General features: G+C 42.6%; 1 protein-coding gene and 1 long non-coding RNA gene across 2 annotated transcripts; both read left to right on the forward strand.

Moving 5' to 3' along the window:
- The first annotated feature begins 492 nt into the window (after positions 1 to 492).
- Positions 493 to 16,019, forward strand: LOC118278810 (CLIP domain-containing serine protease C9-like). Its single transcript, XM_050703877.1, has 10 exons — positions 493 to 650; positions 4,033 to 4,124; positions 5,064 to 5,131; positions 5,822 to 5,883; positions 6,398 to 6,567; positions 7,262 to 7,374; positions 8,189 to 8,341; positions 9,351 to 9,480; positions 10,982 to 11,113; positions 11,811 to 16,019. Exons 1-10 carry the CDS (start codon positions 500 to 502, stop codon positions 11,979 to 11,981), a joined length of 1,242 nt encoding a protein of 413 aa, XP_050559834.1. The 5' UTR covers positions 493 to 499; the 3' UTR covers positions 11,982 to 16,019.
- LOC126912305 (uncharacterized) lies at positions 9,513 to 10,453 on the forward strand. The gene is made up of 3 exons (XR_007706930.1): positions 9,513 to 9,841; positions 10,052 to 10,157; positions 10,263 to 10,453. It is a non-coding gene; the product is annotated as an uncharacterized LOC126912305 (long non-coding RNA).
- Positions 16,020 to 16,041: the final 22 nt, after the last annotated feature.

A 16,041-nucleotide genomic window follows, 5' to 3' on the forward strand; every position in this document is an offset into this window, starting at 1 on the left:
TGTTTTTTCTCAGGGTAAAAAAAATAAATTCAATTCCTCTTCTCCCCATTGTTTTTTTAAATCCCTATCCCCGAAGAGGGTAGCGACGCACTTAAAACTCTTCTGGTGTTTTGAGCCCATGAGTGGTATGGCTTGCTTACCATCAGGTGATCTGTCTGCTCGTTCGATGACCTATGTCATTGACTGCACGGTTGGCGCAGTGGTTGGGCAACTGGCTGCCGTGCAACGTGTAGAGAATTCGATTCCCGCACGCAACTCTTTGTGTGATCCCCAAATTATTGTTTCGGGTCTGGGTGTCATGTGTATGTGAACTTGTTTGTTTGTAAACGCTCTCACGACACAGGAGAAAATCCTAGTTTGTAGCAACGTATTAAAAAAAGTATCCCGTTAAAATGTAAGTATGTACTTTTCATAACACAAAGGCGAAATCGCTAAAATAAGCTAGTTTATTGATAAAATAAACATAATTCACACATACATAGGAACAATATAGTTAAATATGAAATTCAAATGTATAAAATTAAGTGCTAATCGTCATTCGCGAATCAGTATCCGTGTTGTACACACGTTCGCGAAGATGTATAAATATATAGTAATATGTTTGTGTGTCTGTCTCAGTGGCGTTCTAGGTGACCTCAATAAGGAAGAAGGTATGTTAAATAAACTTGATTTGTTATTTATTGATGCATTTGCCTCATCAAGTGTGAGAGAGCAATGCTTCGACACGAATAGACCGGCTCGACCGGAATCGACCACGGCCGAGCAGAAAATCGACGTGAAACAACGCTCGCGTTGTGTTTCGTTGTGTGAGTGAGGTTACCGGAGGCTCGATTCCTCCCTTCCCGATCTTCCTAATCCCAGATTCCCCAACAACAATTAAATTCCCAAACCCCAAAATGCCGAAAACGCACTTGTGCCGCCTCTGGTGTTTCAAGTGTCTATGGGCGGCGGAGATTGCTTACCATCAGGTGATACGTCTGCTTGTATAAAAAAATATCGATGCATTTTCCTCATCAACAGCCTATAAGTGGCCACTGCTGACCAAAGACCTCTTCTTCTCACACGGAGAAATATTTGAACATTGATCACCACGATTGTGGTCGAAAGTGCGACTGCCGGGCAAGGTTTCTCGGGTTTGATTGCTGAGTCGGGCAAAGTGTTACTTACTGGACTTTTTTCAGTTATTCGAAATTTTCTCAGTAGTAACACGAACTTTGGAATTGTGCCCAGTATATGGCAATAGGCTCACCCCCTATTACATGGGACTTATAACACAAATGGTGAAAAGTGGGTGTACATTATATAGTGGCATTACGTGCCGTAATGTGCACCTCTACCTACTCCTTCACTTCCTTCAGTAATATTCGATTATTTTGCGGGATACGGTGTGCAAACGGCACACGAGCAGACGGATCACCTGATAGTAAGCAATCGACGCCGTCCATGGACACTCACGAATACGTTGCCGACTTTTAAAATTCTGCTCCATTCTTCTATTGAATAGGGATGTTGACGGGGTATGAAAATTAAAAATCTATTTAGTCCGTCAGTTAGGTAATGAAAAAATATTAGACACTTATTGTTTTATTTTGTCATATAACATAACAATACTTAGATAAAACGAATCAAAGTTTGAGCGAGGAGTGGGAGCAAATACGTCATTTCTACGTATAAAACGTATCTAGAAGTAACGTCGCGTGATATTTTCAAATCGATATATCTACGCAAGTATTTGTGTCCGTAAGAAAATAAAAAATACGTGTCTAATGTTTTAAAATAATCTACAAGACGGACATTAAAATAGAAATTAGTCATCTACCCAATTACTGAATACACCTGTATTACCAGTTTATTGTGTTTCAATTTTGTTTTTTTATTTACACAGATTGAAATACAAGTATTACTGCCGTACGCACAGACATTTAATGATTACTTAAACTATTCCTTACTAACAATTTTGGTCCGAAAACATTATTTTGCAAAGGACTAGGTTAGAAGTGATTTTCCACCAGAGATGTGCAATGCTACGTTGCTGTGGACGCGTTTGGCTTCCACCAATCATATTCATTAGTACACATAGCTTAGCACTAGTGGAATTGTACTCAGCTAAGCTATGTTTTTATATGGTATAAATTGGTAAACGAGCAGACGGATCACCTGATGGTAAGCATACAAGCATAGACACTTGGAACACCAAAGGCGTACAAGTACGTTGCCGGCTCTTTGGAGGTTAGGAATTTAAGTGTTGTTGGGAAATCGGGGATTGGGAATATTGGAAATGGGGGTAATTGGGCCTCCTGTAACCTCACTCACACAAACACAACGCAAACTTTATTTCACGTCGGTTTTCTGCTCGGCCGTGGTATCACTCCGGTCGAGCCGGCCCATTCGTGCTAAAGCATGGCTCTCCCACACTTAATTTTGCAAACAGGCTACAAATTATCACGTAAATAATCAAGTTATGTAGATATTATTTTTGCATTGTATAGCGGAACTAGTAATATCACATTTAAAACTAATAAAATTGCAATAATAGGTACTTTTGGCTGATGCAACAATTTGAAAACATCTGATCAACAGTTTTTTAGTCACGTTCAAAAGCCGAGTGTGTTATTATTTTTTGCCTACCTCGTTGATCGAGTGGTTTTAAGTGTGGGCTCGCCATGCTTCGGCACTGCTGGGCCGGCTCGACCGGAGTGATACCACGGCCGAGCAGTACACCGACGTGAAACAACGCTTGTGTTGTGTTTCGTTGTGTGAGTGAGGTTACCGGAGGCCCAATTACCCCCTTCCCAATCTTCCCAATCCCCGATTCCCGAACAACAACCCTTAAATTCCTTCTCGGGTCCAATTCCCGGGTCGGACAAAGGATTGCTGGACTTTATTCGGTTTTTAGAAAATTTCTCGCTAGTAGCACGAAGTCTGGAATCGTGCCCAGTATAATATGGCAATAGGCTCACCCTCTATTACATGGGACTTATAACACAAATGGTGAATAGTGGGTGTACATTGTATAGCGGCATTACGTGCCGTAATGTGCCCCTCTGCCTACCCTTTCGGGGATAAAAGGCGTGACGTGCGTGACTTATGTTTTTTTGCAAAGGTCAGTAAACGAACAAATCATTTGGGCGCTTACTCTTGAAACCAATCTCAATGTCAATGCAAGTTCAATCTAATAAAATCTCAATAATTATTCAATGTCAAAACTACACAACCACAATCGTAGCTGTTACATAGTATTCAGAGTATGGAATATAAAGTCAAACTCAATACCATTTAGTTCTATTATCTAACTTTCGTGAGACATACTAAATTAATTATTATGTTATCGGCTTACTCACGTAACTGTTTGACAAGGAACTCGACTAGTATCAAGCTGTGCTAGAGGCTCATATTGATGAGTAGTTGTTCCAAAAACGTAAGCGTCCACAGGCCCGCATCGTACGCATCGCACGCAACTGATTTTAGTTTGTCTTGTATAGCAACTTATACAACTGCGTCTACTGATCCGCATCATCGGCAATGCCTACATGCGATGCGTACCGATGCACATGCCAAAAATCCGAGTGAAAGTGGCATCGGTAATCCGATTACTCCAGCACTCGTGTCGGCAATCCGAACGTTGCCGAACAGTGGATGCAGTCAATCCGTTGCGTGCGATGCGTACGATGCGGGTCTTTTTTTAAGGGGATAAATCATCCAATGACTTCTCCCTCCCTGGGCGAGGCGAGAGGGACTTTTAGACTCTTACTGACTAAAAACCACCCCGTTCCTACTCCTGCCTTTTGAGCCGGAGCTCCGGTAAACCCGCTAGGCAGTCCGCAGCTCTGGATCAGGCATCAGGCCTGGGCCTCATCTGTGGTGGTCCAATGGCTCTTTGAGGCGCGCGCGGAACGAGACGCGTCGTACGCACGGGTCTGGATCTGGTCGGACGGCGAGTTACCCCTATTCGCCGTCTTCATCGCTTACCATTAAATGACTCTGAGTGCGACATTGAGATAAATGATTTGACTCTGTCTTTCTCTTACCCAGGCGCGCCGTGCGAGTGGGATGGAGTCAAAGGCCAGTGTGTGAAAGAGACAAGATGCCTGACAACTTTGGATACCCGTGGAGACAAACATTTAGTAAGTTTTCTAAACAATAGTAATTATTGGAAGCAAGTATAACAGGGGCCTTACGGCGCATTCCAATAAACTACCGATCGGTAAATTTGCTTACGAGCCGTAGAATTTTGACACATTTTGTATGGAGCTTATGTCAAAATTCTACGGCTCGTAAGCAAATTTACCGATCGGTAGTTTATTGTAATGCGCCGTTAGTCTGCTATTACTACTTATTATCACTGATCAGTGCAAGAGGGACGGAGCTATGTAGGTTGTATAGCTCCGTCCCTCTTGCACTGCTCAGTGATCGACCATTCTGACACAATTGTAATAGCAGACTAAGGCCCCAGCTCACGCTTGGCGACTGGGCTCCTCCCAGTTGTGCAGTCTCTTTTGTGCCTTAAGGCTTAAGTCATTCTGTCTCCTGCATGAAATTCATAGAGGGAAGTGGAAACTATCGGTTTCTTTTTCTTCTTCTCTAATAATATCTTCTGATTTGTTTCGTTGCGGGATCCAAGACAGTCATTTATTTCCCTGGGACGCGCCGGACTTCAGTGTTCCGATGTTTTCATGGTTGCATCTACTGTAGGTCCTGGCTTACAGGAGTTGCAGCGGTATGGGAGGTTGTGACGGGCTTGTCACTAAAAAAAGTTATAGGGATGGTTTAGACATGTAGAAAGGATGTACGAAAGCAGATTTACGAGAGAAATATACAAGGCTATATGGACTATATAGCCACCAGATTGGCGATATATTAAAGAAGGGCCAAATTAAAAGTACCTTTAACCGATGAGCATGTATGAAAAAACTGATGACTGTCGATGAAGCGAAAGAGGTGTGTAAGAATCTTAGCAATTGGCGTTCCATTGTCTCTGCCTACCTCCATAGGAGACAGGCGTGAAGTTATGTATGTGTAACATTCATACAATCAGGTATATAATGTAATTTCTTATATTCTAGGTATGTTCAAAGAAAGGCGATGTGAATATAATTTGCTGTACCGACTGTTCCCTGGTCAATGACACAAGGTAAGTAGCTTTGTTTTTTACCCGACTGCGCCAGAAGGAGGGTTATGTTTTTCGAGAGTATGTATGTATGTATAATTGTTTGGCACGCTCTGCAGCCTAAACGGCTTGATGGATTTTGGCTTGAGAGGTGTCGTTAGATTCGTATTTACTGTGAGAGTGACACTGGATATATCAAAATATAATAAAACTAAAAGAAAATGAAATAAAAAATGGTAATTTAAAAAACTAAAAAACCCGGCTGCGTTTCTTTATAATATGAAACTGAAAAAAACCCTAAAACAAGAATACAAGAAAAATTAAACGCAGTCGGGTTTTTTAGTGTTTAAATTACCATTTTTTCAATATATTTTCTTAAGGGCCAGCAACGCGTCTGTGACATCTTTGGCGTTGCAACCAGCGGCGATGGTAAGCAATCGCCGCCGCCCATGGGCACCCGAAACACCAGAGGCGTTAGAAATGCGTTGCCGTCGTTTCGAGGGTTAGAAATTTAAGGGTTGCTAGGGAATCGGGGATTGGGAAGATTAGGATGAGGGGTATTTGGGTCTCCGGTTACCTCACTCACATAACGAAAAACAACGCAAACGGTTGTTTCACATCGGTTTTCTTCTCAACCGTGGTATCACTCCGGTCGAGCCGGCCCAGCAGTGCCGAAGCATGGCTCTCCCACACTTAAAATGCTGTTTCTTGCAGGAACGTGGTGATGAGCCCAAGAACTGGTTTCTTCTGGAAGGATGGAACTAAGGCCAGAGATGGTAAGCATCACTACATAGTATAAAACAAAGTCGCTTTCTCTGTCCCTATGTCCCTTTGTATGCTTAACTTTAAAACTACGCAACGGATTTTGTTGCCGTTTTTTTTAATAGATAGAGTGATTCAAGGGGAAGGTTTATATGTATAATACATGCGTAATATATCACTATTGCACCCATGCGAAGCTGGGGCGGGTCGCTAGTTTATTTTTAAACGACTTCAAAGTAGGAGGTTCTCAGTTTGACCTGTATGTATGAATGTTTGTGCGCGATTTTGTCGCGTTTGGTTGAACCGATTTTGATTGAATTCGCGTGTCACCGCACCACTTCGTGTTCGCTTGTAGCATAATCTCCGGAACTACTGGTCCGATTTGAATAATTATTTTTGTGTTGGATAGCGCATTTATCAAGGAAGGTTATAGGCTATAAAACATCACGCTACGATCAATAGGAACCGGGTAGAGCGGGTGAAACCGCGCGGAAGTAGCTAGTGTATAATACTTTAACTTTGTTGCAGCTTGCCTTACGTACCTCGACACCTTACCGTACCGGTGCCGCGAAGGTGGCTTCTACTCTGGCATCGGAAAAATGTATGATGAGAAGAAGAAATGCCATGAAATCAGTCTATGGGGAATAGGGGGAGCCCCCCCAGTAGGATACGAACCTGGAGCTGAATTTCCCCATCAGGTAGGCTATGATGGATGATGGATGTTGGGTGATGGATGTTGGGTGATGGATGTTGGGTGATGGATGTTGGGTGATGGATGTTGGGTGATGGATGTTGGGTGATGGATGTTGGGTGATGGATGTTGGGTGATGGATGTTGGGTGATGGATGTTGGGTGATGGATGTTGGGTGATGGATGTTGGGTGATAGATGTTGGATGGTGATGATGGATGTTGGGTGAAGGATAATGGATGGCGGATGATAGATGTTGAGAGGTGGATATTGGATGTCGGATGATGAATGACGGATGTTCAGTGATTGATTATAGATGATGTATGTTGTAGGACAGGCACTGATGATGGTTGATGGATGTTGTATGATGGATGATGGATGTTAGGTGATAGATGATAGATGTATGTTGCAGGACAGACACTGATGATGGTTGATGGATGTTGTATGATGGATGATGTAAGACGGATGATGGATGTTAAGTGATTGATTATAGATGTTGTATGTTTTAAGACGGATGAGGGATGAGGGATGATGGATGTTAGGTAATAGACGATAGATGTTGTATATTGTAAGACGGATGTTGTATGAGATGGATGATAGATATTAAATATTTTTTTTAAATGATGTTTTTGTGTGATGATTTTTGAATGATGGGTATTCAATATTTTTTTAATTCTTTTTAAATGGGTTCCTGCTTCCACAGGCGTTGCTAGGCTATGGAGATAGTTTGGACAGCGTCTCCTGGATGGCGGGCGGCTCCATCATCAGCGACAGATACATCCTCACCGCAGCCCATGTGAACAGCTTCCCACGCGAGTGAGATACTTTATTTTTAATTTAACGTTGCAACACTCTAGGATTTCCTCCTGTGTCGTGGGTGCGTTTACAAACATACAAGTTCACGTACACATGACACCCAGACCCGAGACAACGATTTGTGGATCACACAAAGAGTTGCTCCGTGCGGGAATCGAACCCGCTACACGTTGCACGGCAACCAATTGCCCAGCCACCGCGCCAACCGTGCAGTCTTTCTTCTCTTTTAAAATTGACTGCATCTTTGGTCGACTTTTTATCTTCGAAGAGGTAGGCAGAGGTGCACATTACGGCACGTAATGCCACTATAGAATGTACACCCACTTTTTACCATTTGTGTTATAAGTCCCATGTATTAGGGGGTGAGTTTCCTACTAGTCAAATTCAATACTTTTTTTGAAACGTCAAAAACGATATTTTCTGTGAACTTTGTATGAAATACTATATTATGACGTCATCAGATTTTTACGTCAAATAGCAGACTTATTTCTAGAAATTTAGCTAGAAAAAGTCGAAAATTAAGTAGTTCATCAAATTTTTGAATATTTTATTGTATTGAAAAGTTGTTACAATTTATTTTTGACCGAGGTTACTACCCAATTCCAAGCTCTAGGTTTTTCAAAAAAATTTCAGTTGTAGAACGGATTCCGGATTTGTGCCCAGTATATGACAATGAAACACAACGCAAGTATTGTTCCACGTCGGTTTTCTGCTCGGCCGTGGTATCACTCCGGTCGAGCCGGCCCAGCAGTGCCGAAGCATGTCTCTTCCACACTTAAAGTTAGCTAATTAAATATATTATTTTCATCTCTAGGAAAAAGCTTAAATTTGTTGCTTTGGGAGTGAAGAAGTTGTCGGACCCTCCCTCCTCTTGGCAAGTTCATAGAGTGAAGAGGTTCATCGCTCACCCCGATTACAAGGCTCCCAGCAAATATCATGACATCGGCTTGATAGAAACTGAAGATCAGTAAGTACAATGTTTATTCATTTATTTATTTATTACACTTGTTTATTACATTTTTAAATATTAAATTTAAAAAAAAACCATTTAAAAATATAAAAAGCAGTAGCCCACCAGTAACGGGATAAATCCAAGCTACCGGTAGTAAGAGAGAGGAATTTCCAGACGATACGCGCTGTGTTCAGAAGTACTGCCTTCTGCATCAGGCTCTTGATCCAACCGTCTAACGTTAGCCTACTCAAGGTGTTGGTCCAGATACGACTATCGGCACAATGATTGCTGAATCTAAAAGATTATACTTCATGTTTATTAATTATTACGTTAACGGCTTACTCACGTAACTGTTTGACGAGGAACTCGACTAGTTTTAAGCCATAGTAGACACTCATATTCATGAGCAGCATTCCGTGACACACGACGCGGTGGTTGTCGCGCTGTAACTAATACTATTACATCTTCGTAACATAGCTACATAACCCATCTCTGGAGGAAAAGCACCCTTAGAACGGGGTGGTTTTTTGTCAGCAAAAGTCTGACATTCCCTTTCGCCTCGCCCAAGGCGGGAGAAGTCATTGGATGATTTTTCCCCTTTGACTAAAAACCACTCCGCTCTTAAGCTCCGTATTCACATACGGTATTACTCGATGGAGCTAAGCTGTCGAGTAAAACCCATGGCTTGGCCTTTCGTCCACACATTCAGGAGTGATTTATCGAGTGAGGTCTACCGTTCAGTATTCGCCGAACAATTTGAGCCAAAAGATGACGGTTCTTCGAGTAGGCTCGACGGAAATTACTTTCATTTAATTTCATTAAGCTGGCTCGGTGCTAGCATTCAAGCTGTGAGTTTATCTGTCCACACGTTGGTTTTTAGTCGACTTCGAATAAAACTATCGAGTAATACCTTATGTGAGTACGGACCATACACCTGCTGTCGAGCCCGAGCCCCGGTAAACCCGCTAGGGAGTACGCAGCTCCAGCTCCAGCATTTATATTAAACAAGTCTTCCTGCTTTCAGAATTACTTTCAACAAGAATGTGCTACCAGCGTGCCTCCATGTGACGGCTGTTGACGAAAACACCGCTATTGCAACAACTTGGAGGGACCTGAAGAAGGAATACAGCCAATTTGCAGACTCCATTCAAACGGTATGTTGCCAACTAACGTCACGCCTTTCTATCCTTGAAGGGGTATCCAGAGGTGCACATTAGGGCACGTAATGGCGCTATACAATATACACACACTTTTCATCATTTGTGTTATAAGTTTCATGTAATAGGGGGTGAGCCTATTGCCATATACTAGGCACAATTTCAGACTCCGTGCTACCAATGAAAAATTTTTGAGAAACCGAAAAAAGTCCAGTATCTAATAATTTGCCCGACCCGGGAATAGAACCCGATACCAACGAGGCAGGCAGACACTATGTTGCATACTTTCTTATCATAATGTTCACATGTAAACAGGGACTCGTGTAGTGTAGATGTCCAGTCAACTGATGGTAGCGAGGTTCACTGTCCAGTGACACACGTACGCTGGTATCGTCATGAGCTAATGTTCACATGTAAACAGTGACTCGTGTAGTGTAATGTCCAGTCAACTGATGGTAGCGAGGTTCACTGTCCAGTGACACACGTACGCTGGTATCGTCATGAGCTAATGTTCACATGTAAACAGTGACTCGTGTAGTGTAATGTCCAGTCAACTGATGGTAGCGAGGTTCACTGTCCAGTGACACACGTACGCTGGTATCGTCATGAGCTAATGTTCACATGTAAACAGTGACTCGTGTAGTGTAGATGTCCAGTCAACTGATGGTAGCGAGGTTCACTGTCCAGTGACACACGTACGCTGGTATCGTCATGAGCTAATGTTCACATGTAAACAGTGACTCGTGTAGTGTAATGTCCAGTCAACTGATGGTAGCAAGGTTCACTGTCCAGTGACACACGTACGCTGGTATCGTCATGAGCTAATGTTCACATGTAAACAGTGACTCGTGTAGTGTAGATGTCCAGTCAACTGATGGTAGCGAGGTTCACTGTCCAGTGACACACGTACGCTGGTATCGTCATGAGCTAATGTTCACATGTAAACAGTGACTCGTGTAGTGTAATGTCCAGTCAACTGATGGTAGCAAGGTTCACTGTCCAGTGACACACGTACGCTGGTATCGTCATGAGCTAATGTTCACATGTAAACAGTGACTCGTGTAGTGTAGATGTCCAGTCAACTGATGGTAGCAAGGTTCACTGTCCAGTGACACACGTACGCTGGTATCGTCATGAGCTAATGTTTACATGAGCTAGTGTTTTTCTTTTATGAAACACGCCGGTAATCGCGCTGACTTATTACCTGATGGTAAGCAATTGCCGCCGCCCATGGACACTTGAAACACCAGAGGCGTTACAAGTGCGTTACCGGATTTTTGGGGGTTAGGAATTTAAGGGTTGTTGTTCGGGAATCGGGGATTGGGAAGATTGGGAAGGGGGAAATTGGGCCTCCGGTAACCTTACTCACACAACGCAAGCGTTGTTTCACGTCGGTTTTCTGTGAGGCCGTGGTATCGCTCCGGTCGAGCTGGCCTATCTGATATATGATCTATGCTGGTATCGTAATGAGCTAATGTTCACATGTATTTATTTCTAGATAAATTTGGAGCAGTTCTCTGAAGAAGAATGCAAGGCAGCGTATTCAGCTCATAGGCATTTGCGTGAAGGAATAGATTACAGGACCCAAATGTGCTATGGAAGTAAAACGCATTCGCCTGAAGCATGCAAGGTAATTCTTATTGACTACTTCCATAGGCGTAGCCAGGTTTTAGTTTCGGGAGGGGTTCAAGAAAGTAAAACGAACAAAACCTCTTTCATGAATTAGAACAACTAGAAAAATAACGCTCTGTAATGTCTAGGTACGCATTTTCGGAGGGGGGGGGGGAGGTTGAACCCCCAAAACATGGCTACGCCTATGAGTACTTCTAACCACATATCTATGTAGATCGCTTTCTGGAGTCTCTTGCTCGTTCTTCTCCATTCGAAGCTACACTTTGGAACGAGCGCCTAGCTTCACTGAAGGACAGACTAACAGATTATTGTTTTTTACTTTATTTGTTGACGTTTCAAAAGTACCTGAGTATAATTTAGGGTTTAATTGGAATAAATGTTAGTTGACTTTGACTTTGACTAACATTTTAGGTTTCGGTTATCGAAAATAAGTTTTTTTTTTTATATGGAAAGATGCGTGCTTATGGATGATTTCCCTACTATCGATACATCGCAAACTCGAGCTGCGAATCTTCTTCGCACAGCTACATAACTTAGTATCGGTGGAAACGGTCACATAGTATCACAACTTAGCTATTACATCGAAGCATAGCTACGTAGCACATCTGATAGAAAAGCACCAAAAGATTATTATCAAAATATGTATTTCATTTTACTATCACCGACATTTTCTTTACACTCATATTTCTTTGCAGGGCCTATCCGGTGAACCGCTATTGGTGAACACACAGCTATCAGGCTGTATCTACGCTATAATAGGAGTTACCTCATTCGGATCTGCTCGATGCGATAGTGCCTCATTACCTGATGTCTTCACCAGGGTAGCTTACTATAAACCCTGGATTGAGGAGCAGGTCTGGGGTTAGAAAAAATAAGAAGAAAGAAAATATCGACTGAAGATTCTCCATGAACCAAGTCAAGACATTTAATGGTTATTTAACCCAGTCCTTAGTAAACAGCCCCGGATCTACATTTTTTTTCACCCGGGGCAAAATTTAAGAAATGCCGCCCCCAACTACTTTTTTTTTTTTTCATTAGGATTTTGTCCTGTGTCGTGGGTGCGTTTACAAACATACAAGTTCACATGCACACAGACCCGAAACAACAATTTGTGGATCACACAAAGAGTTGCTCCGTGCGGGAATCGAACCCGGTACCCGTTGCACGGTAGCCAGTTGCCCAGTCACCGCACCAACCGTGCAGTCAAATCGTGTTTATTTTCACCTTTTTCACCCATATAATTGCAACAATCAGATGTCCACAAATTGTTTGAAATTTGGACAAAGCCTACATACTAACCTACCTTCCGGAAATAATGCATCCATTATTGTTCATTCTGTGTTGTGTATTATTTACAGATAAATAGACCTAAACCTAGGATATATATGTATTTAACAGGGTAGGGTTTAAAATAAAAATATGCATTATAAAATTAAAAATATATTATATACTAAATTTGTTAACAGAAATTACAATGTTACTCTTCTAGGTTTTTGTTCAGCAAATAAGTCTATAGCCTTGTCGTAATTTATCTCGTGTGCAATACGATTTTCTATGGCTAAGATTGCAAGACCCGATAAGCGTTCCTGGCTTGAAATTTGGACAAAGCCTACATACTAACCTACCTTCCGGAAATAATACATCCACACAGGCCTACATTTTCTTTTTCACGAAAAAGTGTTTCAAGTTTAATAGGTCTCCTATAGTAAATGGGGTGTGCTGATCACGAATCTGTGCTTAGTTTTTTTCTAGCAAGTCAGGTTTTTAGGAAAAGTGTGAATAAAATTTTTCATAGAAACTGCCAAAAAAATCTTAGAAAATATTTATTAAAGATATATTTAAAAGAAAATTACACTGCAAAATTGAGCTGCTCATAAAAAAAATAACCTACGTTAGACAGACGTTGGTTTTTTTTAATGAAATCGTTCTCTTTTTCCCTGAAAACTGCGCCCTGTTCAAGGCCCAGCAGTAATCAGGCATCATTCTAATATCCCAACTTCCTTGGTAACGTCTCTCCATCTCCTATATGTTTTGATGGAACCCCTCTCCCTGTTCCTCGCTGACAACTCCAAGATTTTCGGGAAAATAGTCAACATGGGAATTCAGAAAATGAAGTTTAACGCTCATATTGCATCCCAGTTTTTTATAATTTTGGAGCATCTTAGCTACAATTTCTTTGTACTTAATTTGGAGACTTATTATTTCCAAGGAAATCTTCTATGACTTCTACGAATGAACTCCATACTTCAGATTCGTCCTGGGTCATTGTATTCTAGAACAATCTATCCGATTTTAAATTTCGAATTTGAGGGCCTACAAAAGTTCTTCTTTAAGTTGAGCTTAAGAAAGTGCAGGAAATTTGTCGCATATGTATTAGCAGTCACCTTGTTTATTTTAAGCTTTGACAAAACTGCTACATCAATCCTAACTTTATGTGAAGGGGAGGTGAAAGAACTGATTTTGGGTTGGTGCACATTTTTTTGTCCCAGTACAAGTCTTTCTCTGAAAGGCCATTCTTTCTTAATGTAATGTAAATTTCGTGCTCGACTGTCCCACTCGCACAAAAATCATGGATACTTTGTAAATCCAGACTGCTGACCCAAAAGCATAGATATTATTTTGAGGTCTCCACAGAGTTGCCAACAATATTCGCTATACTTTATTTTATTTAGCAACAGCTCAAGACTCTCGTTCGTTTCTTTGAGATGCACGGAGTGAGCAACAGGCACCGAACCATAGGTATTACCATTGTACAACAAGACACCCTTCAGACTTCTCTTAGAAGAATCAATAAATAACCTCCATAATGTGGAATCGTAATTATCAGCTCCCAGTTTCATTACTACTTCCTGGTCCATGAGGTACAGGTCGTTTAGCAGACGGTAAATTAGGATACTGAATTGTATGTTTGTTTTTCGAATGGACACCCTTTACATCACAAGAGCAAAAGTAACAATCGACGAGTGCTAAATAGTAAATATACAAACTACTCACATTTTTAAAACAAAACACTGTCGTGGGGACAAATCGACGAGGAAGTTTTCGAACATAGCTTCATCTCACGGTAATCAAACGCGTGCTGCCCCGATCTGCGATTCCTGCAGGCGAGCAAGAGCCGGGCGCGTATTTCTAATCGACTTTATATACTTTTTTTTTCTGATGTCGGGTGGAAACCTTTAAAAGGCGCCTAGCTTTTTGGGGAGAAAGACTAGGGAGTGTGGGATTTTTACCTCACTAAAACCACCCCGGTGGCCACCTTCAGCACCGATAATGGGCACCCAGACCTCTAACTAGACCTGCTCCGGAGCCCCTATGGTGCAACGCCTGTTACGGCACATCCCTAGGGAGACATGTACCTCCCATTAGCCTCATTGTGCAAGTTGCACGGCAGCACGTGACCACTGTGCCACCGTCTTCCCTGAGGTCGCTAGATGGGCACCTAGAGTCCCCACTCTAGGTACCCGCGACCCCAAAGGTCTACCTGCAGTTGACGCAGGCGGGATTAGGCGTCAAGACTGTTGCCACCTCGACGCCTTCTATAAGCAGGATCAGCCCTCTCACGATCCCGCTCAGCAGCCTCCTTTTGAGACATTACAGTCTCACAAAAGGAGGCCACCTCCCTCCAGTTTTCTGTATCTGCCAGCATAGCCTCTACTACTGCTGGCAGAGACAGGTCTCGCCCGATCTTGGTAACCAGGACCCGCCGCTCCGAGACCCACGCCGGACACTCTTCGAGCATGTGCTGTGCGGAATCCAGGTTACCTCCGCAGTGGTGGCAATTTGCCGTGGTCTCTCGCCCAATCTTGTTCAGGTACTCACCGAAGCAGCCATGTCCGGTCAGTACCTGAGTGAGCCTGAAGGAGATGCGCTCCTCTCTTTTCAGCCAGGCTTCGAAATGCGGCAAAATGGCTTCGACAACGCGCTTGCGTAAGATCTCTGGCTGTTGTAGCCGCTCACGCCACCGCTCGAGCGCGTGTCGCCTTTCTTGCCGCCTCAGCCTAACGAACGCCGCTCCTGGCACTCTACCACCGCCGTTTTGACGGACGGAACGGATTTGGTCGTAGACCTTCGCGTCCATATCCGCCAGGATATCCAACGACGGAAAGCGAGCCAGGAGCGTTGCCGCCTCAAAGGACACCGTTCGGTATCCTCGTGTGATACGGATGGCCATTTTCCGCTGCAGACGATAGATTTTCGTTCTGCAACGTCGGACGCCTGACAGTCGAGCTGACCAAACAGGCGCCCCGTAAAGGACCATCGATCGCACGACACCCGCGTAGAGGCGGCGAACTTCTTCTCTTATGTACTATGCCTACGCGCCTAGCGAATACCTAATAAAATGTTCGGGCAGTACGTCTCACTCCGCGCTCAGGGTATCGGTAAAGTTGATATGGCCATGAAATTCCTGTACTTGTAGGTACTATATTTATTCCGTGGTCAAAATTAAATAAATGATGAGCTGTCCACTGGTCCGTGAAGTGTGAATTTTGCCGCCCCCTGAATTTGCCGCCCGGGGCATGGGCCCCGGCTTGCCCCCCCCTAGATCCGGGGCTGTTAGTAAAAGGAATGATGACGGGGTATGAAAATTAATAATCTATTTAGTCCGCCAGTTAGGTAACGAAAAAATTTTAGACACGTATTTTTTTTTTTATTTTGTCATATAAGATAACAATACTTAGATGAAACGAATCAAAGTTTTGGAGTGGGAGCTAATGCGTCATATCTACGTATAAAATGTATAAAGAAGTGACATCACACATGGACATTAAAATAAAAATTAGTCATCTACCCTATCTAAGGTTTTCGGAACAAAATCGTTACTAAGGAATAGTTGTAAGTTATCATTAAATGTCTCTGAGTTTGGCATTAAGTGTTTAAAATAAAACATTTTTATTACAAAACAAGTTTGTTTTTTTTTTTTTGTAG

This window comes from Spodoptera frugiperda, chromosome 24, assembly GCF_023101765.2.
Source record: "Spodoptera frugiperda isolate SF20-4 chromosome 24, AGI-APGP_CSIRO_Sfru_2.0, whole genome shotgun sequence".
NCBI lineage: Eukaryota > Metazoa > Arthropoda > Insecta > Lepidoptera > Noctuidae > Spodoptera > Spodoptera frugiperda.